The following is a 24,498-nucleotide window of genomic DNA, read 5'->3' as shown; positions in this document are numbered from 1 at the left end:
GATAACACATAATGTGATTAGTTGCAGAATGTAGAACATGATACTTGAAAAAATTTAAAGTAAAGAAAAACACAATTTTTTGCTTAAAAAGTGTTTCTTTAATAGCTTTTTAAATTCATTTATAAATAAATGTTCATCAAATATTTTAAATATTGTGTTTACATGACCCAAAATTCTAAATAATGCAGCCACATAACTGTTGTTTTATTTGGGTTAACAGAACCAAAATATTAGCTTAAAGGTTTAGTACACCCAAAAATTTAATTCTGTCATTAATTACTCACCCTCATTTCATTCCAAACCCGCAAGATGTTGACTACTTTAACAATGTCTTTACTACTTTTCTGGATCTTGAATGTGGTAATTACATTGCTTTCTATGGGGGATAAAAAAAAAAACCCTCTTGGATTTCATTGAAAATATCTTAATTTGTGTTCCAAAAATGAAAGAAACTCTTATAGGTATGGAACGACATAAGGGTGAGTATTTAATGACAGAAATTTCATTTTTTGGTGAACTAATCTGGTCATAGCAAATATCTTAAAAGACAATAAATGAGAAGAACACAAAAACTTGAACTAAATTGAGCTGAATAATCTGTTTAGTGGTCAATCAATGTGTGTTTTTCAAGGGTAGAGTCTTAAATGATCACAACAGGTGCTCTCAATCCTGATTATGAGGTTGTATTCTTGGTTTGTGTAGTTTTAGTTCTCCATTAGTACAGAGAGGGAGAGTGAAGCAGGGAAAAACTGTGCGTTGGTGGTGTGGGCAGAAGCTGAGAGATCCATAAAGGAATCCCTGCCTACATCACACGCACAGACCCACGCATGAATTGCGCAGTGCCCACTACTGAAGGCTACTCATCTCATCTGATCCTCCTCCAGTCCTTGGGTGATATTTGTACTGAGTGATGTAGTCATGATGCTTCATTCTGGGAATACAACTATAGGCTAAAGCAAATGTTTCTCAAAACAGAAAAAATCATTATCTAACCTCCAAATTAGAGATCTATTTCTAATTTTTACACAGAAATCCATGATTAAATGTCTCTAATAGCTTGTTTATAAAATAATCCACAACAATTTTCTAACTGACATTTTAACATTGCCTCGTTTCAATTTAAATTTATTTGTATGAAGTTGTTCACGATATGTATGGTTTCAAAGATCCAAAAAATCATACTTTCGCGTGATAATGAATCTTTTAAGCGAACAAAATGTTCAAATTCATTTCCATGAGTAGTAAAAGGTGTGTTCGACTTGAAACGGCACTGCACAGACCGATTGGTGTATAACATCAAAGACAAAGTACCGTGAGAGACGAGATTTCTATTTGTTTTCGAATCGCTCTTGCGGTTTTTAATATCATATGCCGATCGGTTTGAGCAGTGCCACCATAATTACGAGATTTTAAATTGTAAAAATGTTCACGTCCTCGCAGATCTCGTAATTACAACTTGTAAGATGGGAATTTTCTGAGAACTCCTACTTGTACCACGTGACCGCTGTACCACCTGACCACTGTCATTTAGCCCTTGATAGTGTTGCCATTGAAACACATAATTCCCAAGCATGAACGCATCATATCTTATTCGTTAGTGAGGATTAATTGACCCTTTGCCGGAGTTTGATTGACAAGCGATCTAACCAATCATAATGCCGAATCCGCCATTTTGTCCTACAAAGCAGTCAGGAGTCAGAAGATTAACCAGAGATTGTATATAATGGGGAGATAAGATGGTCTGTATCTCTTACCATTGGAGAAAGCGTAATGGCTAACTTAATCACGTGTGGCAACTCTCAGCCTATCATGTAATGGCAGTGACATCAGTCGCAACATTCCCTAATCTGCCTTCTCTTAAAAAAATACATTTTTATCAAGTTAAAATCTACATATAGTTCCCAACGAAAGTATTGTTTAGTGTAAAACATTCTGAAGATTGGCAAACAGGCAGTCCATTAATTAAATGATTAGCTATTTCCCCACAAAAGGTGTTTAATCAGCATAGTGAAGCCTCTCATCCATTGACTTCCATTCAAAAAACAGCCTCCAGTCTCATTCCCTGCGTACCGTGGGGGGCGGAGCGTTAGCTTTAGCCGTTACACTTTTTTGGCTAAAGGTTGGCTTTGGATTAATCTTGGTGTACTTGAACTTGAAAAATGATGTGTACTGACATCTTTCGGCGTTTGAAATGACATTCCTTCTCATGTTCATTCATGTTTATTTGATGCTATATATAGTAGGAAGATGATCGGTTCACAAACTGCTTGAGCTGAGGCGCTACAGCAATCTGTCACGACACATTAAAGGGTTAGTTCACACAAAAATTAAAATTTTGTCATTTATTACTCACCCTCATGCCGTTTCACACCCGTAAGACCTTCGTTAATCTTCGGAACACAAATTAAGATATTTTAGTTGAAATCCGATGGCTCTGTGAGGCCTCCATAGGGAACAATGACACTTCTTCTCTCAAGATCCATAAAGGTACTAAAAACATATTTAAATCAGTTCATGTGAGTACAGTGGTTCAATATTAATATTATAAAGCGACAAGAATATTTTTGGAGCGCCACAAAAAAAAAATTACGACTTATTTAGTGATGGCCGATTTCAAAACACTGCTTCAGGAAGCATCGGAGCACAAATGAATCAGTGTATCGAATCAGCTGTTCGGAGCGCCAAAGTCACGTGATTTCAGCCGTTGGCAGTTTGACACGCGATCTGAATCACGATTCGATTTTTTTTTTGGCGCTCCAAAAATATTCTCGTCGCTTTATAATATTAATAACTGTACTCATATGAACCGATTTAAATATGTTTTTAGTACCTTTATGGATCTTGAGAGAGGAAGTGTCATTTCTCCCTATGGAGGCCTCACGGAGCCATCGGATTTCAACTAGAATAGGCTATCTTAATTTGCGTTCCGAAGATTAACGAAGGTTTTACGGGTGTGGAAAGCCATGAGGGTAAGTGATAAATGACAGAATTTTCATTTTTGGGTGAACTAACCCTTTAAAGAGCCACAAAACTGTTTTTATTGTTCTAATTTCTTTAAAAATGACACAATTTGCTGACCGTTCGTCAGGTGAGTCAACAAGGACAATTATTAATAAAAATTACACAATTTAAATAACGTAAAAACGTCATTGTATACACTATAAAATATATTTTATTTATATTTACATTATTTATTAATAGATTTTGGCTATTATTGATTATAGTTTCTATATCTTGATATAGCTTTAAAGTCGTGCCCACCTGTTTACAAAAAGAAAGAAAATTATACATTATACGTTTTAAAACGCTTTCATTCACTCCTTCAAGTGGACTATGTAACGTTAATGTAGGGAATGTAAAGGGGGCGATTTTGAGCACAGCTTAGTTTCAGTACATGGTATCCCAAGGAAGGACAGACTGTTCCTGACACCTCAGCGCAACGACGCGCCAAACATAAACGCTGCAATTATGATAACAGTCTACACTGTATAATGCAAGCATGTGGTAATAAATATTCTCACATCTGCAGCTCTTTCACTGTCTTTTCACAGTCACATGAACGCTTCTGTTATAACCAAGAAAGCTCTTCCGTCGCGTCGCGCCGCGCCGCGCCGCTTGCTCGCAGCGAAGGAGGTGAAGAGGAGAGGCGGAGTCCGTCCGAATATCAAGCGCAGTTCCAGTGACGAGGATAAACGCGTACGGTGGATTCCCGCCACTCCGGCGGCTGCGCGTGGGCATCAGTGAGAGAGTTCCATATAAAAGCTCCCGCATCCTCTTCAGCCTCTGACACTCTCTGTTTGAATGATACAGTGTCTCCTCTTCCTCCTCCTCCTGTGTTTTCTCGGAAACATTTTCCTGCAGTAAAAAATAAAATTCTCGTCTATGGTTCTGACTCAAGCTTCCAAAATGTCCCGGACCGATGAGGTGCACCGTATAACGGAGAATGTCTACAAGGTGAGTTTCACTGTAATTATTGTAGCTATAGACAGACTTATATAGTTTGTATTTATTCTGCATTGATTGTATTTTATATATTCTCTGTCAGATTTATTTATTCATATTGCAAACTTAATATAAAATGTAAATGTAAAGGTGTTCTCGTTTAAAGTTGCTTGCTGATGAATAACTTGCTTAAAGGGACAGTTCACCCAAAAATTAACATAGTCATCATTTACTCACCCTCATGTTGTTACAAACCTGTCACTTTCTTTTCTGGGACCCAAATAGAGATTGTGAGGGACTGACAGCCTCAGTCACTAATCACTTATTGCATCTTTTACAATGAAATTGAATGCGAGACTAGATTATGAAAGAAATCATATTTTACAGTGAACTGTCCCTTTAAATGATAGAGACTAGTCTCATGTAATTAAAGGCAGAAATAGCTGGTTTCAGTGTAGAACCAGTTTAGCCAAATACTTGAACCTGTCATCTCATTTGTAACACACTGGGAGACATGTGAGTTTCGGGTGCCTAAAGTCTGATTTCATCACTTGCATGTGAAGAAGAGCATAAAGACGTTTTAAGAGTTTGCTTTTGTGCATTTTCTCTAGTTTTGTGGTTCTTTCATGTTTGGAATTTGTGAAAAGCATAATATGTAAATGTGTGCCCTGTTTGGATTTGTTTTGCTCTAAATGAGTTCTCGGTTTGTAATGTGGTATGAAACTGATTGTGTAAAACAGATGGAACATATCTGAGTCCCAACAGGAAAGAGTGACTAACACACTTCCATGGATCCCCACGGCATGCACGTACAAATGTACATTTCTTTTCTCTGCCAGATTTTCCCTCGTGGAGCTCACGTCTGTTGTAGTGTACCTCTTTGAAACCACCTGACTCACCAAACTAAACCTTGGTGGCTGCTGAGGCTGACCCAGTGAAGCGTGTTAGTCCAATCCTGCAGACATCTGTTAAGGGACTTTAATGTTTAGGCTGTTAATTCCAACCCATGGAGCTAATATCCTTGGCTAGAGAAAGAAAGGACACTATTATTACTTGGACAGGGATGGCGATTACCCTGCAGGGATGGCGTTTTTCTGAGCTTTTAACTTCTCTTTGGGTTCAGAGAGTATTTTTGCCTGAAACCATGTTAGCAAATGCACCTTTTTTAATGCCAATATTTTAATTTGATATGTGAAAATGAGACATCACGGCATATGCAGTGCATTTCGACCATGCATATAGGTTGACAAACAGCATTCACATTAAAGATTCACATTAAATAATACTATATATCAGCACTATATATAATACTATATACTATTATGTTGGATAATAATACTAGATGAGTAAAGCTTGTAACAAACATCGATAGCAATAGGTTTAGATTAACTATGTGTGTCACTGCTTTATATGTTGTATAATTTTCATATTAGATAATATCATGTTTACAAAATGCATTTTTAGTGCTCTCTTGGATGTCAGTATGACTTTTTTGGCATTTATTGTTACCTCTGGTAGGATATGTATGGTTGTTTTCATTGCAAGGGTGTGATTAGTCACATGTGCATGTATGTTTATGAGGAAATGATAACCTGCATTTGACAAGAAAGCATACAGTATGTGAACAAACAGGAAAGCTGCTCTAACTTGGAAAGGCTCATGTGAAGTTGAAGTCAAAATGAGGTCATGATAATATCTCGGGTCCTAAAGGAGGAAGTTATTTCTCTTGTACTGTAAGTCTTACTTATGGAGATACATTTTCTTGAGCTTGGAAAAGTTGTGTAACCGGCCAAAAGAAAAGCTTTAGTTTAATAACTGGACGTTTCTTGACCACATAATCCTCCTTCAGGATTATTTTGCATGCATTAGTATTATCTTCTTGTCGAAGGCAGAAGTTTCAGAGTATTTACAGTGAGACCATCTCCAGTGTTTTTATTATGACCTTTAATGAAAATTTCGACATTTTCCTGCTGGATTGTACTTGATTGATTGTTTCAGGATTAACTAAAGACATCAAGCTTACATTACCAATGTTCTCTCATAGATAGGGTGATTTTAAGCAGGATGAAATCATAATTTATAGAATTGACTATTTCAAAAAACCAAAGTACTCCAGCTCCAAGAATAATGACACTGTTGCTATCATTAATTCTATATCCTGTATAGCGTATGTTTTATTAAGTGTATGAGTGGTGAGAAGTGGGAACTCAAGTCACGACCAATGCTACCTTTAGATTTGAGCATTGAGGTTGTTTTGTCCTTTCAGACTTTAAGTGGGAGAATATTCAGTTCTCATTGGGTCTTTAGGCTCTGCGATTTGTATAATTATGGGTATTGTGAGGCCTCAGTGGGGTTCTCTATTATAAGAAATAAAGATACAGCGGATGCAGTGGAGCAGGAAACTGCACTCACAGATAGAAGAACAAAGTAGTGGGCCATTTGACATCATCAGGCATCATCTTTCACATCAGTGATTCTCAACTGGCGGGTCGTGATCCAGAATTGGGTCGCTGGACTGTTTTTATGGCAGACAGCATGGGAAAACCTTGTTAAATGCAAATCATAAGATGCAATGTAACATGTTATCTTATTAATATTTTGTTGTTGACATCAAATGTTGAGAGTCCATTAAAACTCTATAGTATTTTCTAGTAAAACATTTTTCAGTTTCAGCCAAATGGTTTTGAAGGACTGAAACCATTGACCGAAACTATGATGTTTAATTAGTGCTTTCCAGATGAAGCGCTTTGACAGTGTGTGTACTGTGCACACAAAGTGGATAAGGTAAACGTAAGGTACAACAGGTATCATGTTAATGTGTGGACGCTCTTCACTGTGACTGAAAATGATAGAGTGGCAATATGTAAGATTTGTTTGGCTGAAATATTGAGAGTCCGCTCATTGCTGAAGAACTTTATCACCTGAGAACATGACACCCTGAACAAGTTCAGTTGCCCAATTAACCAAATTTAATTACCCTAACGGTTTTTCATTTCAATTTTTAGTAAACAATTTTGGTTTACATTTTGGTGCATCACTAGTATTTTGATACAAGTTCATCTGCCGCTTAGTAGAAGTTGTAAAATTAGACAGATGCCGAAATGGACGGGTACTTCCTTTATTCTCGATTCCTCTAACCATCTTCTGAAATTCTAGTCCAAGTGAACCTGCATTTTAATGGTTAACTTGAGCTAGAATACTAGAATAGACATAGTATGTGCTGACTGCAATGTATTTTGATTGCAATGAAATATTGGACATTTTCAATTGTCCTGTTCAGCTTATGTCATGTTTATAATTTAGCTTGATGTTGTTGGGCCTATTAAATTTTTATACGATAAACAATTTTGCTAATGTGATAGGTTGCTACTTGATGTCCGAAGCAAATCTAGTTGAGAAACACTGTTTTAGAGTCATGTGACTGCATGGCTGCTTTGTCTTTTTAATGCCTTTTTTAACTTGTTACATTTTTCTACACTGATTTTGGGGGAGGAATCTGTGAAATTGATTATGAATGTGCTAAAATGTTTTGAATGGAGATGTACTACACTATTATGTGTAAAAAATAAGATCAAACTGTTTAATAAACACAGAAGGTACAAAGCTTGTGAAGAACTTCAGTCCTGCCAATTTTGTGGAAATCTGCAAATCTTTCAATGGAGTTCTGAGGGCACAGATTCCATGTAACATGTCTCATGTAAAACTGGACCTGATGGCAATTCTTAGTCCAACTTCATTTGTATTTTGGGAGCATGTTGATATGTATGTTTGTGTGTACGCCGGGCAGCTGCTTAGTAATCTCACAGGACCCTGGGAGCTCGAAACCACCCGTCTGCACTTTCGAGTGACTCAGCCTGCATCTGCCAGTGTGTGTGGGCAGTGTCTCACGGGCCAATGGATTATGTGTGTCAGTACGTGCATGTGCCTCTGTCTGTGTGTGTGTGTGTGTGTGTGTGTGTGTGTGTGTGTGTGGGTAGTGTCTCGCAGACCGAACGGTCTGATCGTGTGAATGTGCCTCTGCCAAAGCGTAGGGGTTGTGTGTGAGTTCAACTTTGTGTGTGCCCACGGTGAGTAGGACAGTCAGACCTCAAAGACATTGTCATCTGTTGGAGACTGGTTCTTTCGTACCACGCTGCAATGCCCACACCCTGACCACATGTCCATGCCTGAACTGGCCTCGTGCTGGGTAGATGTAGGTATCAGGCTGCATTGTATGTTTTTAAGAGGAATGCTGTCTTTCCCAACAGATGGCGGAGTTATGGGAAGTCAAAGAGTTATTCTGTTAGAATTTAATTTACTTATATTTTAGTCATAATTTAAACCACATGTGTCAAACTCCGCTCCTGGAAAGCCACTCTCCAGCAGCTTTAACCAGCTCCAAAACACCTGACTGGAAATTTTGAGTCATCCTAAAGACCTTAATTAGCTGGTTTAGGTGTGTTTAATTAGGGTTGGAGCTAAACTCTGCAGGACAGTGGCCCTTCAGGACCTGAGTTTGACACCCCTGATTTAAACTCGCTGTCCTCTTGGGGTCATGCAATTAATGAGAGTGGTGCTGAATAGGCGAGAGACTAGTACAGCTAGTAAAACCATCAAAGATTACCTTTAAATCACATTTACAAAACAAAACAGTGCTTATATCCACCCAAACAGTCCCTTTGTTTGATGGATCTGTACCTCATTCCAAAATCAACATTATCTGCGTTTGTGTGTTTGTTTTGGGTTCAGGTTTGGGTTCTCAATGAAATGAAGTGGATCGTCAGGGCGGAGCGGGGATTTCTTTATAGGCTTGCTATGAGTTTTGGGTGAGGTTTTGGGTTTTCTCTCTCTTTTGATTACCCATTTCGTATGCATAGCAATTAGAAAAGCACAGTATGTGTCGCCTTGGCATTATATACCAAGTCTTATCTTACTTCAAGTCATCTGGTAAGCTTTAAAAGAATATAGATGTCATTAAAAATCTGTCCTAAATATTATTTTTTTGTTTGTTTTTGTGCTGTAAGCTGTCAGATCGAAGACAGATGGTAGCGTAACAGCATGTTGGACGAAAGCTGTTGGACTGTGTTTTTGCATTTGTGTTTTTTGACTGTCTGTGATACCTCTGAATTCAGGATTCTTTGTTGAGACAAGTAGATCACAAAAGCTTCCGTAAAGGGCAAAGCTTATGACTTTATGCAGAAACCTGGTACTTACAGATGGCTGCATTATGAGTGTGCTGCCTTCCTTCATTATGCCATGTTTTATTGATTAATATATGTCCCGCTTTCTGGACTCTTGGCTGAAGCGGAACAGCACAGTGACCTGTGTTGTTGCTTTTCTACATTGAAAATATGTTTTCACAGTGTATTAGATGTGAATGTGTTGGGTTTCTGGTAAATAGACATACATTTGTTAATAAGGAATTGTCATTTCAACAAATATTAGTTCTAAAAATATGTGTTCATTTAAATTCAACAGTTTTTTTGTTCTTATCAATACATTGATTGTATAATATATAAGGATATAATTATAAAATAAGTCATGAGTCATGCTGTGCTCTTTGTTTGATTGACTCGCGCATTTGCAGCGGTCTTACATGCGGACCTGTCATTTAGCAATTACTGCCATCTAGTTTATGTAAAAATGAAACGCTTTAGTCTAATTCCGTGTATAGGCTTAGTCAGTGCTCTAATGTAACATGGGATTGTATTTTTGTCGGTGTGGTGTTATGGTTAAAGCTAGGGGTTAGTAGTAACCAGATTAAATAGTTTTATGTGTGCATCCAGATGGAGAGAGAGACTGCACTGTTATCTCTGTGTAATTTGTAGGTGAGAGTCTGGCCAGCTGTTTGAATGAAGCCTGGCCAGTAATGATGAAAGAGTGAATGAGAAAAAGAAGAGGAAAGATTTTATTTTGCCAGCAGCACACCATCAGATTATCCTCATAGGCACAAAATGTTTTTGTACTTTCATATAAAAATCGCACAGATACACTCCTGGAGCTCTAAACAGAGACATCTGTGTGCTCTAATGAATTCTTTTATAATCATCTAGACTTTAATAGTCTGAATGATTATAAAGGAATTCATTAAAACAACAAGCAGCTTGATGATGAGAACCACTTCAGAATGATTTATCGATGGAAAATATCTGCAAAGAAACTATATTAGCATAACTAGATTTTTACATTTTCTGAAGAAAATTATTGGTTGTCTATGCAAACTGGTTTCTTACTTAGAGTCCACTCCCATGTCTATTATATTTTGGTCCTTAGACACATCACTTTAATCACAGGGCTGTGATATCTGTGTCTCAAACCCAAAGTTGATCTGCTTATGTGGCAATATTTTGGCTCTGTCCCCCTCATTCCACTCCATGGGTTAATGTGGTCCTTTGGCTGCCATGATGGAGGTTATTATGATTGAAGAGGAGTCTGTTTCTGTCATGCCTGTTATGAATAAACAGCAGGGCAAAAATACTACTGTCATGCCTGCCAGGGAGAGTGGTTTGAGTGGGTACCAGATTAAGGATGGAGGATGGAATTGGCAAGGAATGAGAGGAACCTATTACAATATCCTTAATGCACAAATGTGTAAGGTTACAGTGAAGATGTTCTATATTTGTCTTGATCATTCTGAAAATTGCAAGTTTAAATTGTCAATAAATGTCTGGGAATATTCATCACATTTCACACAAATCAAAAGAAAAATATATATATTTTATATACTATTGCTTCCAATTCTAGGTAGCCTACTGTAATACGAAAAAAAATGCTGAATAGTATAAAATATTATAGAGTAATTATTGTTATATCTTATTGATACATATCTCACAATTTAAAAAAACAAAACATAATTGACCTAAAATGGGCTTTCTGTTATTCATGCAAAATATAATTTGGTGTCTTTAACAGTCAGAGAGGGCAAGAGAAGGAGATACAATAGAATGAGAGACATTCTTCGAAGGTGAAAGGATGGGAAACAATTAGATGCATATGTGTGTTTGAGACAGGAGGAGATAATAGGGAAATGGTGGAATCTTTGCAGTGACATTTCATCCCAGATCTCATGGGAGGGTACCGTACACCAGCAGGAAGACGAAACCGTGTATGTGTGCATAAACCCCCCCACACACAGCCCCATTATATACATTCATTATACACAGGCACATGTACCAGCACATGCATCTCAGCCATTTTCATCATTGTCTCCTAGCATTAACATTGAATTTGCGATTCACTCATTTCTCATCGGCATTTCTGTGAATGGATTAAGGTGTTGGAAAGGAGGGGGACACAGTGTTCCATCAGTCAAAGGTAATGAGCTCTAGCTGCAGAAACTCCCCCTCCTGCTGCGATCAGATGGTATGATCCAAACGTGCGGGGAATAGGAATGCACTGTAGCAGAGAGTAATGCGGGGGAATTCCGACACAACCATATATGGGCACGGAAGTCATTCTCTCTCCATCTCACCTCTCCAAGCTCACTCTGAAGTGGGATGCACACGCAGTGCTGATGTTCACGGTGAACTCGCACAGGCACACATACACCCACACACGTACACAGACAGGGGCTCATCTGAAATGGAAATTGGTAAGATGAGCGCCAGGGCGGCTTGTAGGAGTGAGACAGCTGTAACTAAATGGCATGCAGCATCCGCAGTGGACACAGAAAGATCTTTGCCCATGTGGGAAGCTGGAGGCAGTCTCTGCAGAGTACCCACATCCCATATCAGGGCCTAATACTCTTGCTGTTAGTGTTGTAGTGTAATAAAATGGTAAAACTGATCTGAAATCAGTGTTGTCTTGAAGCTAGGAAAGTGTGTGTGCAGCCACGGAGAGTCTGATAGTTTTTACTTGATTTCATGAGTTCGCCTGCCCATTCAGACTGAATGGTTAATGGTAAAACAAACTTGGCTTGCTGTCCTCGAAGGAGGCTCGAACCCGAGGCTCGGCTCGAGCTCCGAGTTAAACCCCCCCCTATAACAGAGGGAGAATAAGAGAAATAGAGGAGGAGATGGGGAGGAGGAGGGATGCTGGAAGAATTGTCGCTGGGATGACGCAGTGACTGCTGCTTGTATGCGCTCGTAATGATTGACAGGACTGAATGTTTAGGCTCCTCCCGAACCTACGTTTGGAACTACATTAAACATAAAGTCATATGTTCAATACCAATTCTTTAAAGTCACTATGAAACAGATCTTTTCTTCAGTATTGTAACATACATTCGAATGAATTAGATTATCTAAAAAGAAAAAACTTTGACTTGGTTCTATGCATCTGTTGTTGATTGGATGGAAGAGCGGCTGAATGTCCGCTTGCAGTTGATTGTTAGAAATGGGTAAAATTTAAGTGGACTAAAAGATTGGAGAAGTCTGGCATACATCACCACAGAGAAGTCTGTTGTTTCACTGGAAGATTGAGTTGTGACATTATGATTGAGAATTATGAGGTCAAAAAAAAGAAACATTTTATTTACAGTGAAGTCATTAACATGCATTATCTTGTTACAGAATGATATATGTATACTGTACATATACACAAACACACACATGTTAGGTTTTTGTGAATTGTGGGGACTTTCCATAGGCCGCAGTGCATTTTATACTGTACAAACCGTACTTTCTATCCCCCTACCCTACCCCTAACCCTAAACCCTTCCATCACAGGAAACTGCACACCTTTATTTTCTCACAAAAACATCATTTAGTATTTTTATTAATTAGTGTCAGATAAAATAATTTGGAGATCAAGTATTTTAAGAAGATCTTTCAGGTTGAGCGATGTAGCACAGAAAAGCAGGTATACCTGGGTACCAATGACTAGACAGACACATAAAGTGCAGTTCAATCATGGCACACAGTTTATTGTCCAGAGTTGCATTATATAATTAGAATATAAGAAGTGAAACTAGCAGTTCAGTGACTGAAGTACATAAAAGGAATATAAGGTCACTCGTGAGGCCTGCATCTCTTACAGAGAAAGATCACATGATGAAAAGAGACGGCACAAGGATGTTTCTAGAATCTCACAATTAGTTTACATTGTGGGGACCGGTGGCTGGTCCCCACAATGTAGGTGAACTCAGGTTTATATTACATCCAGGGGACATTTGGTCCCCACAATGTAATATAAACAAACTCTCTCTCACACACACACACACACACACACACACACACACACACACACACACACACACACACACACACACACACACACACACACACACATATATGCATACCATAGTTGTTACTAGATAATCTTACAATATGTAAATTACAGGGTTTCGGGGTGCAAGTGGTCTTTGTGAACAATTAAGTGAGAGCATCTAGTTGGAAAAATGCACACTTAAAGCCTGGGTCACCTTGAGCTTGTAGTTATTTAGCAAGTGAAACTACCCTGCCCATATTAAGTTTGCTGTTCTCTAAATACTTGGAGAATAATTGCATAAAGTTGCAAATTTGTGTCTTTGGAATTATAGTGGCCCCAATAATTTTAAGCCACACTTAAAAATGTATGAACGTCATGCAGTGACATTTATGCACTGTGATGTAAGTGTCCAAATACTTTTTGAGGCCAACTGTGTATCATTCTAATTAGTGTAATAATTTTAGTATTTATTTTTAGTTTATTTCCAGCATTGATTAATGGACAGTGTAATGCAATGCTTTGAACAGAAGGTTAGCCATTTAAAATCAACCCTGACATTTGGGTTCAAAAACCTACTCAGACACACTGATTAATATACATCATCATTATCCATTTCGCTACTCAATTGTCCTGAGGCCATAGGACTCAAGAGCGTTACATAACGCTGAACAGCAGGAAGCTTTTGCCAGACTGCAACTCACATCAGTGGCCACACGGCTGCTTTAAACATGTTTTACTGTGTATGTTGAAGACATAAAGATGAAAACGGGCACTTGTGCAGTGCACCCACCTCACACTGTAGCATAGATTGTTATAGGACCGACACACACACCCACACACCCACACATAGAGACACAAGAGTTGATTACATTCATCAATCTGCTCTAAGCTGTCTGAGACTGCAGCTGCATTAGCTTCACATCACAGATTTGTGTTGTAGCAGGTTTATATACCACATAAGATGTTGATATAAGGGTGTATTTGTGGTAAATGAGGCATGTTTACAACCTTGCTAGTTCAACAAATACTAACCGGGACTCTTTCATATTCTCAAAGGCACCTTATGCTTTAGTTGGTTTATCAAGGCATTCTCGGGGTAAAGTTAAAAGTTGCAACAGAATTGATGCACTGAACATTTTTTTGGCACAAATGCTGTACATTTCTGCTGATGTGGTTGGATATCTGTTAATGGACTGTGGAGATAGTGCTTCATTTGATCCTCTGCACTATTTTACAAAAAAGGGAAAATTATGCATTTTCTCCAGTGAGCGTCTGTGTTATCTAATAAAACCATTCATATCTAGTTCTGTAATTTATACTGTAATATATGTCTATCTGTTTATACTGTAATATATGTCTATCTAATGAAATGATTCATATCTAGTTATGTACTTTATACTGTAATATATGCACACCTTAATTTCAGGAGGGAGCATACAATTCCCCTCAGCAGTTTTTGAACTGGCAGTCCAGCTGATAGAATATGCATCAATATAAAATCTTGCTCATTAGTTAAGACTATTAATTACATCCTAATGAACATGTCTGTAATGAAGTGCTGAAAAATTACATGGTAATCTGTGTTTAGTGTCTGACAGAGGCGCACCAAGAAGAAAATGACATCTAATCGGGGGTTTGGTTGCTCTCGTTCATGCTTGTTAAACATAGATTGATTGCTGTGGGACTAATCAAGGAAAAAGAGTTTTCCCAGCGGAGTGTTTTTAATGCTTTTAATGATTAGATGTTGGGTGGACATCAGCTTGGCACTGGTTCATGTATAATAATGAATTCTCTAGGATGGAGCTCTGTGGAAAATATTGAGGAGATGAAAAGCAGTTTGGTTAAATTTATTGGCTTGGTCCACATAGAATGGACGAGATTTTAAGGTTTGCAATGCAATGCATTCTTGACATTTACACTCTTTTTATTGCTTTATGTGTAACCATAGCACTTAAATTGGACATATATTATACTGATATCATAAATGGATTATAAAATGTGCAGAAATAAATTATAGACTTCTCACCATTATGTAAACTTGACATGCAAAAGCTTCACCTTGGTCCTTGCATGAATACCATTCACCCATTTCACCTCATGCATATGATCATGCACGATCATCTCACAGGAATGTGGTGCAGTGAGATCCATCACACTATGATTGTGTAATTCCTTCCTTGATGAAAACATGCCAGCTGTGCTTGCTTTGCATCCAACCATGAATCTCTTTTGTTGGTGTTTGTTTGTAGGTCTGTGTTTCCTTGTTCCTTTATAAAGACTTTATAATGAAGATTACTACCCCTGGACAGACTCCGCTGTATGACTGTATGCAGCAGATGATGAATTACATAAGAAATAATTGTGAGTTGAGATGTTAGATAAGACGTGACAGTGAGAGAAAGATAAGGAGGTTTATGAATGATTCACTTGCGGTTGATTTAGTTGCCTTGTCTGTTTCTTGCTCTCTTTTTAACTTTGTTATTTAGCTGTTTGTGCAAGTTTGGCATATTTGCAAAATTTGAACTAAAACATTTATTTGAAAGAATATTTACACAAAATTTCATTGAAAAATGGCAAATGTGAAATTCTGTTAATTGGCCTAGTGGGCATAGAGATTTGCCAATGCCTGTTATCTAAAGTGCTAAAGTAGCCTGTTTAGATACAATGTCCTTTTAGTAGTTTGCAAAAAATGTTATTAATTGCATGTTCTCAGAGTTTTGTCCATTTATAAAGGCTTCTGAATCACAGTTTTCTCTGCAGCAACACACTTACAGGAAAAAAAAAACATTCTGTCTTTGTCCTCATTTTCACTGGAAACCTGCTTTCATTGTAACTGGATCACAGGGTGGGGGGATTTGGGATATTCCCAAGAAATCATGTTACTGTCGACCTTAATTGAGCACATAAACAACTTCACTCCAATTCTGGAGACTTTCATTCACATAGCTTCATTCTCTCTCTGTAGCTGCCACAGTATTTGTGTTGCACAATGCTTTATTTCTGTTTTTTTGTACATCCTCTGTTCTTCTTGGCTAGATTCTGTCTCCTGGTATACTATTTTTGAACCCCTTTTCTGTCTCTTTATATGCCGCCCTATTATTTTTGAAGCTGCGATAAAGCCTGTAAAAACAGGAACAACGTGACATTGGGGAAAACGTGCTCAGAACAAATTCATCAAGTTGAGATTTTACTTTGAATGGAGCTTTTTAAAAAAAAGGATGAAGTCTCCTCAGTTTGAGGAGTTTCAATAGAAAATGAATAGATTTTAAAGGGCAACTCTTAATGTTGGATTAGGTGAGTCAGGCTGTGGGTAGATCTCCACATATTCCCACAATCCTGTGCTCACCAGCAACAAAGGAACGGCAAATCCCAGCTGGCATGATGCCCTCCAAGTCCCACTAATGAGAGTGTTCTGTAAGGTGGGGGCGTGAGAGCTCTGACTCTTTCTCTCTCTACAGCCATCGTTCTTGGTATCTGTAGATGCACTGCATCTTCATATCCACATTTATCACCAATAGACAGACAGTTTATTGTAATATGGAGTTAAGAATTAAAAGTTAACCTGTTCAATTATCAGCATCCTTAAATATGTGACCTCCCATTATGCCCAGTACACAATGTACGATTTTGGACTGTCCCAGAAGAAAGATGACCAATTGTGGTTTCTGTGGTTGTGGCTCCTAAACGGTGGTCCTACGTCATACAGTAGCTATGTTTCCATCACATTTTGGAGTATCACATCAGAAACGAGTGATGGAAACGAAAATCCCTTAATTCACAGAAAAGTTATGCTCGCTTGAGTTAGGCCTAATGTGAATAAAACATATTTGCTGAATAAATTCTGTTGTTGCAAACATTAAGCCCACGTGACTAATCGGCTGTTTCCACTGATGGTGTTAAAACAGACATATACATTCATGGTTGATTCTGTTATGATGCTTTAATTCTGGATGTACTAGAACTCGTATATGTGTGTGTGCAATGCATTTTCCCTTTGGGGCTTGCCGTAGATAGGCAAGGGTCGTGCTGCTCACTTTTGTACTGGAGTGTTGCAGGTTTTTCAGGGTTGTCCTCATCTCACATGTGTGTGACACTTAATAAAGTTGAGAAGTGTTCAGATGACTCTTATTTATTGTTTTCTTATAGGCCCTGTCCACATGAACACAGGTATTTTCAAAACCACAGCTTTTTCTATGCAGTTTGGCCATTCGTCCACACGCAAACGCAGTTTCCGAGCCACTGAAACTAAACTTTTTTGAAAACTCCTGCCAGGGATTTTCAGAAACTCTGGTTGGATTGTTGTCGTGTAGATGGTGAAACTGGAGATTTTGGCTTGTGATGTCAGAACTGGAACCAGTATTAACCTTTTTTCCTGGCTTCTGATTGTCCAACATGGCTTTATGCTTAGAGTTATATTGCCATCTGTTGGTTTGGCATGCTCTTGACAGCGCTTCATAGCGCATTTATGCATTTTCATGTGGATGCAGTTTTTTTAAACGGAGGAAAAACTCTGTTTATGAAAATACCCGTGTATGTGCGAACTAGGCCTTATTCATAAGTGTTTAGGTGAACCTTTCATGAATGCTCGGACTCACAGTGTTTTATTTAGGCTACTGTTGGTTAGTAGGCTACCAATACCACCGTCATCCACGCTAACAATTTGATGGAAATGCATCTAATTCACATTATTATTTTTTTTCCTTTTTTTGTGAACTTTGAAAAGATTCGCTTCACGTTTGGATGGAAACCCAGCTAGTGAGAGAGGTTCAAATACAGCACAGTCTTGCGACCAAAGACAGCCTGCAATTTTCTGACAGTTTCAGAAATTTAGTATGATCATCTCACAGTGTGTTTGCTGCTATGACTATGTCTACTGACTAGCCAATAAAAATGCATCATGAAATGGTGTATTGATCAATGCGGCATGTCACTAAAACTTAAAACTATTAAAGCTCCATTTGGAAAATTGGCATGGCAAGCCTCTTTTCCCTAGCTATGACCACATGCATATTCTCCTCTTTTGCTTCCTTTTTTTTTCAGCACACATAAAAAAACACAATTGCCAAAGTGTGATTAATTTTCTTAAATTTTTTACCACTAGCATGCTGATGATGTTTTATTCTTCTATACTAACTTGTAGTGTACGATTCAATAGTTGTAATCATTGTATAGTTTACATACATGTCCTTCAGTGTGATTTGTAATGATCTTATAGGATTGTCGAAATTGCACACTCTGTAGCAGGCATAAAACTTCTTGCATTTTTCCCACTGATGTTCTTGGTAGTGGTGAGTATGCCTGTTAAACTGTTACTGTTGTGCTGACTAAAGCTGTGCTATTTCTGTTGCAGTCCATCATGGAGCAGTTCAACCCTTGCTTGAGGAACTTTGTTGCCATGGGGAAGACTTACGAGAAGGCCCTCTCCAGTGAGTACATCAGCGGCTTGTTCATTATCACTCTTGCAGGCAAGAGTCAACTATTCAGGCTATTGTTTCATTGGTCTGCTTTGATGAAATTCATGCTCTGCTCCTTGACACTCCTTGGTTGCATACATATTCACGACTAAAATAAAAACTCAAATCAAATTCTTGTATAGAAATCTAGTAAAATGTTTTTTAAATGTTTGTTGAATGTTTGTTAAGAATTAATGTTTTTGTTTGTGGGGCGGAAGGCTTCCTGTTCCTTCGTACTGATGATGTCATAGAATGTTACATGTCCAAATCCATCTGCACCCTGAAACCCCCTAAACATCCATCTGGTTCATGCATGTAGTATCTCCAGAGCTGTCACATACATGTAACCAATGACACTCAATGATGTATTTCTGTTATATGTGCGGACCTCTGTGTGTGTTGTTGACTGGACAAGGACGTAGGCGTTTCAGGGCAAAAAATATGCACTGGGAGGAAGGGAGAGTAAAATGGAACAGAGAACAGGCATAAATAGGCCAGAGAGAGCTCTGGGAGCAGACACAGTCCCGCAGAGGGAGCGAAAAGGGAACAGGGAAGATGTATATTCAGGACAAGAATGGTACGTCATTGCAAGGAGAAAGAAATATGGTGAAAACGACTATAGGTAGCACAAGTATTTGGTGTTCAATGCAACACTTAAATGCTATTTTCTGCATTGCCTCTTTCTTTTACAATGCTTTATGCTGAGAATAATAATTTACTAACATTGTCTCATTTTTATCTTCTAACACTCTTGAAAAACAGCTTTTTATGACAAACCTTAACCAGGTGCGATGCAACAAGATGACAAGCAGTTTGTCTGTCTATACTGAACACGAAAATCAAACTTGCGACCTAATTAATCACAAAACACAGCCAATTACAACAGTTTCTGCTGTTTGTGCACTCTCTTGCACTCGCAGCACAATTTAGCAATAAGAACACAAACCTTGTATTTTCATGCTTTTTCTGTTTGTTATTTATTTAATATCTAATATAATATCTGACTCTAAACTTGCACAGTCTCTCCTCATCCATGTTTGATGTTTAATATGTAGTCAGGAAGATTTTGATGTGGGTGAGGCTACATGGCTTGTTGCAGAAGAGAGAAGAGAGAAAAAAACAACCGGCAGACAAAATCTGGTGTCACTCATTGCGATCGTGGCTGGTTAGAAAATTCAGAATAATATGAAAGAGATAGCCTAACTTTTAAATTACTTGTCCCTTTTATCACGTCGCTTCTGGTTAGAACACATTGTTAGGGAGATTTAAACAGATTGCTAAACCCAGAGGATTTGCATTAAAATCAGGTAAATAATGGTGCCACATTGTCTAATCTCAGGGTATAATGTGTACAGAGTTCCTGTGTTCAGTTTAGGCCCACGGGAAGGACAGAAGCTTCAGGACAAATCCCTGCAGAGTTTTAGCACTGTGCCAAGTACTGCAGAAAACCAATCATTTCACTCACCATTCCGGAGTCCATCTGATATTTTATGAGGCAGAAAATACAAGAAAAAGACCAATGCTCTGGAGGGTAGACCACGAAAGTGTGTGTATGTGTGCGAGAGTGTGAAGTCTGAGAGACAAAGTTAAAAATAGACCCAACTAGAGTGAGATTTGTGCTTCCATCTTTGTAGATCAGCCTGGGCTGTAGCTACGGAAGTTCGCAGAATCCATCATGGGAATTTGCCGGAGTTGTAAATATGCCAGGTCTTGCAGGCAGCAGAGTGGAAACCCTCTAATGACTAGTGCAGATGGTGGCCACTGGGCATTTGCAAGTTTTTGGGTTGCTTGGCAAATGCAAGTAACCAATGATGAAACTAATAGACTGTTTGAAGATAATGAAATATCTTAGTACAAAAAAGAAACATTGGCTGCAAATGTTCAACAGTGGCTTGCAGACAAGGAGATTTTGGAGGTCCATTTGCACACCCTAAAGTAGATGATTGTTTTGAGATGTCTTGTGCATAAGCAGCTGTTTAGCCTAAAGTATCTCCCTCCTTTGCCTGTTCCTTGGAAGTGTTGGAGGACTCTTAGAAATAAAGGATTTAAAAAGGGTTAGGAGGTTAGAAAATTAATTAGAAAAAGAAAAATTAGTGACCAAAGCATGTCCAAAGCAAAATTAATGACCTTAACATCTGTATTCGATGGAGACTTGTGTCTGCACTAAGCAGGAGAATATCACATATATACTTGCAATGTGATAACTGGGTATAGATTGGGCTTTTCTGTGGTTTTTAACTTTGGATTGTCTCTTGTGGCTGATCAGTGTTTCCTCAGAGATGGCTGGAGAGACTTTCTGTCCTATTTTTCAGACCTCTGTAATCCTCTTTCCTTCTGCTGCCTCTCTCAATTCTTTACCCCCCACCACTCAGCCTAACCGCTGGAGCACCAAAGCCCCCAGATTTCCCCCTCTAATCCCTCACAACCAGGACGCACCTTCTCCTGAGCCTGGGATTTGCGCGGACACTAGCATATAAGTCTATACATTCATATGTGACTAGGTTGCCATTGGTGTAGTCTAACCACCTCCACCCAAACACTCCTTCCGCAGTGAATTGGGATGGTCATACAGCATATTTAAGTTGATATGAGTGTCAACAAGTCTGTTTTAAACAGACCAACAAGTACGGTCTGTTTAAAATGTCAGAAAACAGAAAGAGACGTTAGATCTTACAACACAAGTGCATATCCTGAGCATTAATGACAAATCTCTCATTGTGTAAAATGTGCGGTCAATACTGCCGCTTCCTACACAGAGTATGCACGATTGCAAATTCGAAAGTAAAATTGAAAAGCAAGCACCCCCAACCCTTGTGTTTTCACCATATTGTTAAATGTACCAGGGTGTTGATTGTTCACTCTAAAAAATGCTGGGTTAAAAACAACCCAAGTTGGGTTAAATATGGACAAACCCAGTGATTGGGTTGTTTTAACCCAGTGGTTGGGTTAAATGTTTGACCCAACCTGCTGGGTAGTTTTATTTAACTCAACTATTGCTTAAAATGAGCCCAAAATATGTTGGAAATTAAAAATCAGACACATAATTACTAGAGGCAACAATAATATCAAAAGGTGAACATTTATTAAAAAGCAATTTAATACATGTTTATTACTTAATTATTATTAATTAAACATATTAATAAATGTTAATTTCCAACCTATTTTGGGTTCATTTTAAGTGATCAATAAAGTAATTTTTAAACATTAGTTGAGTTAAATAAATCTACCCAGCAGGTTGGGTTTAAGATTCAGCCCAACAGCTGGGTCAAAACAACCCAATCGCTGGGTTTGTCCATTTTTAACCCAACTTGGGTTGTTTTTAACCCAGCATTTTTTAGAGTGTTCTTTTATTGAAAATTAGACATGACCTATGCTCCTATATTGGATGCACTTCTATCCCTTACAGCCTTTTACATTTGCATCAAATTAAATATGCTGTGTCGATTTGTATGATTCTTACTTGATTTTTAAATTATGGAGTCTATCAACTGAAGTCAAGGCAGAACTTGGCTTATTCTACTGCTACACATGCTAACCTTCGCTAACCACTTGCTCGGTACCTTCTGGTTCTAAATTTCACTGTGCTCCAAGACACTTTGTGCTTCTTGGCCCTTTCCCGACTCGCTAAACTGCCATGATCCTCTGGCTCCGATTGAGCCTGATTCAGAGCCAGCCCTTCTCTTCCTTGGTGATGCAGAAGAGGCACAGCTGTCCCTGTGGTGGGACCTCACACAGAATGAGTGATTGCTTTCGATAATGCGCTATCTGATGTGAATGTTCAGTTTTGGAGGGTATCAAACTTTTTTGTTTGTTTTTTATTTTAAAGTAATGGTACTTTTGCTATTCATTGCTCACCAATCACAAGCTCCACCCCCACCTCCCCAGTTCTCTGGCCAAGACATCATAGAACATATAGAGCTTAAAGCTTTCCCATCCACCACTCCTGTTTTCATAGATGCTGCACCTGTGGGTTGAGGGAAGCTTCGGGTTAGCAAGTTAGCACAACCCCGATTCTTATGTCCCCAATGCTTCCATGTTTCCAGGTGTGACATTTGCAGCAAAAGGCTACTTCGACGCACTGGTGCGGATGGGAGAGCTGGCCAGCGAGAGTCACGGCTCTAAGGATCTTGGTGAGTTATAGACTGTAGCTGCAGTGCCCCCTGTGGTTGGGAGGGGAATTGCAAAAGAGAATACCTTATGGTTTCAGTGTGAATGGCTTTGGATGTATGAGAACGTAGTACAGCATATCTAAGAGTGTATCTTTGGACATAACAAACATGTACAAATGTACACACTCTGCAGATTCATTCATTTGCTCATTGGTGTTTGGTTTAGATTATGTTCATACTATCCTGTTGTCTTATTTCTGTGTCTCTATGAATGATCATCCAACTGTAACAATTAAGATTTAGATTTAGGGAGTCATGGTTAGATTATAAAACCATTCTTGATGCATCTCAACTTTTTATGAAGAGTCTAAGTGTGCATTTCTTTTGCAGAAAAATATGAAAATCTAGTTACCTGCTGTGCCCTCTCATGATCTTAAACTTTGCCATTCGGCTGTGCATGAGAACAAACCATCTTTTTTTCAATTGTGATTTATGTAAATGCATTAATGGTACCTTTAAACCATATCAAAACGTTTGTGTAATTTTTTTCTCAGCATGCCACTTCAGATGGCATCTTTCCCATCTTTGCTAGGTAAAGTCATGTTCTTGAAATATTTCAGTTTAGTGTAAGTTATTGCACATCACATGATACCTTTTTATTATCTATAATATTTTGTCTTGCATATGTTTTTCCCATTTAATCAATTTAAAATGAATGTAAATTTTGAATTCACTATGAAGCTTTGTGCATTAAGAAGGCTTCTGTGAATCATTTGGTTTTGCTCCAGCCCTTATATGAATTATGCCCTACAAATGATTGCGCAACATGAAAAATTTAATATGCCAACCCTTTCTGAGATGACATTCAGAGAACATATCTGAAGTCACAGCACAAGTATGTTTTTCTTTCCTCAGTAATGTTGCTGTCCATTCATTATTTACAAGTGACTGTGCCTTGTAGCTAGCAGTGACTAACTGTGCAGTAAACACCATAGCAACCAATGGATGCACCAAATATCAGAACATACAAATAAATCTTATGGCATTTACCTTTATATGAAGTGTTGTTCTATTCTATTGGTATCTTGCTGAAAAGTGCATTTTAGACCTGTAAGTCTGAATATCATTTGATTTATATCAGGTTAGACTAAGATTTTCTTATCTCCAATGGGAAATTTATTGACCAGAGTGTGGGTTTGAACCTCACTGCTCAACTTCAAACAAACAAGCCTTGTTGTCCAATTGTGTGTCCAGTGCATCACTCTGGGTAGAGTTGGAGTCTGATTACATGGACTTCAGTGGAATGTGAGACTCTCAATAGGATTGGCTGTTGAATCTGCTGCATAATCTGTCATTCTTCAAGACGATGCTAAAAGCACATCAGAATCATGGCAGCAAATATGAGTAGAAGTTTTATTTTAGAAGAGGACTGGAGGAGAGAGGCTTACAGAGGGGACATGAAAGCTGGTTATAATTCCATTATTTATCTCAGAAACATTTTTCTGAGCATTCACATTTTCATTTCACTGCTGGTGTCTCATTGAATAAATTTTTCAATGGAGATCACGATCCTAGCTCTAATTTGATCAGTAAGAGGCTATTATTTGAATGAATTCAGCTTCATCTCATCCTGAGATTAGTTACCTGATTTACAACATTCTCAGTATCTAAACAGTATAGCCAGGCGGAGCTGGAGACCTTATAAGATTATATTTTAGGCTGTAGGAGAGCTATTTCTAGAGTGCTGCTGTCTCAGCATTGTTAAAAAGCAGCAATATCTGTGAATGAAAAAGTTTAATGAGAAAAGTTTTATGAGAATGTAAGTCTAGAGACTTTCATCACTGGAGACTTTCATCACTAGACAAATT

At 38.3% G+C, this 24,498-nt stretch overlaps 1 protein-coding gene across 5 annotated transcripts in view; it reads left to right on the top strand.

The window, feature by feature from the left end:
* Window positions 1-3,714: 3,714 nt before the first annotated feature.
* Window positions 3,715-24,498, top strand: part of baiap2b (BAR/IMD domain containing adaptor protein 2b) — a 55,018-nt gene continuing 34,234 nt past the window's right edge. For 4 of the 5 annotated variants that reach the window (XM_067368715.1, XM_067368712.1, XM_067368711.1 and 1 more), the window contains exons 1-3: window positions 3,715-3,954; window positions 18,419-18,494; window positions 22,565-22,651. In XM_067368715.1, coding sequence (XP_067224816.1) covers window positions 3,883-3,954; window positions 18,419-18,494; window positions 22,565-22,651 — 235 coding nt within the window. In that variant the 5' untranslated portion in view covers window positions 3,715-3,882. The remainder of the gene's footprint in view (window positions 3,955-18,418; window positions 18,495-22,564; window positions 22,652-24,498) is intronic. The other variant, XM_067368714.1, reaches the window with a different exon arrangement.

The sequence above is a fragment of the Chanodichthys erythropterus genome, chromosome 19 (genome assembly GCF_024489055.1).
Source record: "Chanodichthys erythropterus isolate Z2021 chromosome 19, ASM2448905v1, whole genome shotgun sequence".
In the NCBI taxonomy this organism is placed as follows: domain Eukaryota; kingdom Metazoa; phylum Chordata; class Actinopteri; order Cypriniformes; family Xenocyprididae; genus Chanodichthys; species Chanodichthys erythropterus.
This window is presented reverse-complemented; position numbering and strand designations above follow the sequence as displayed.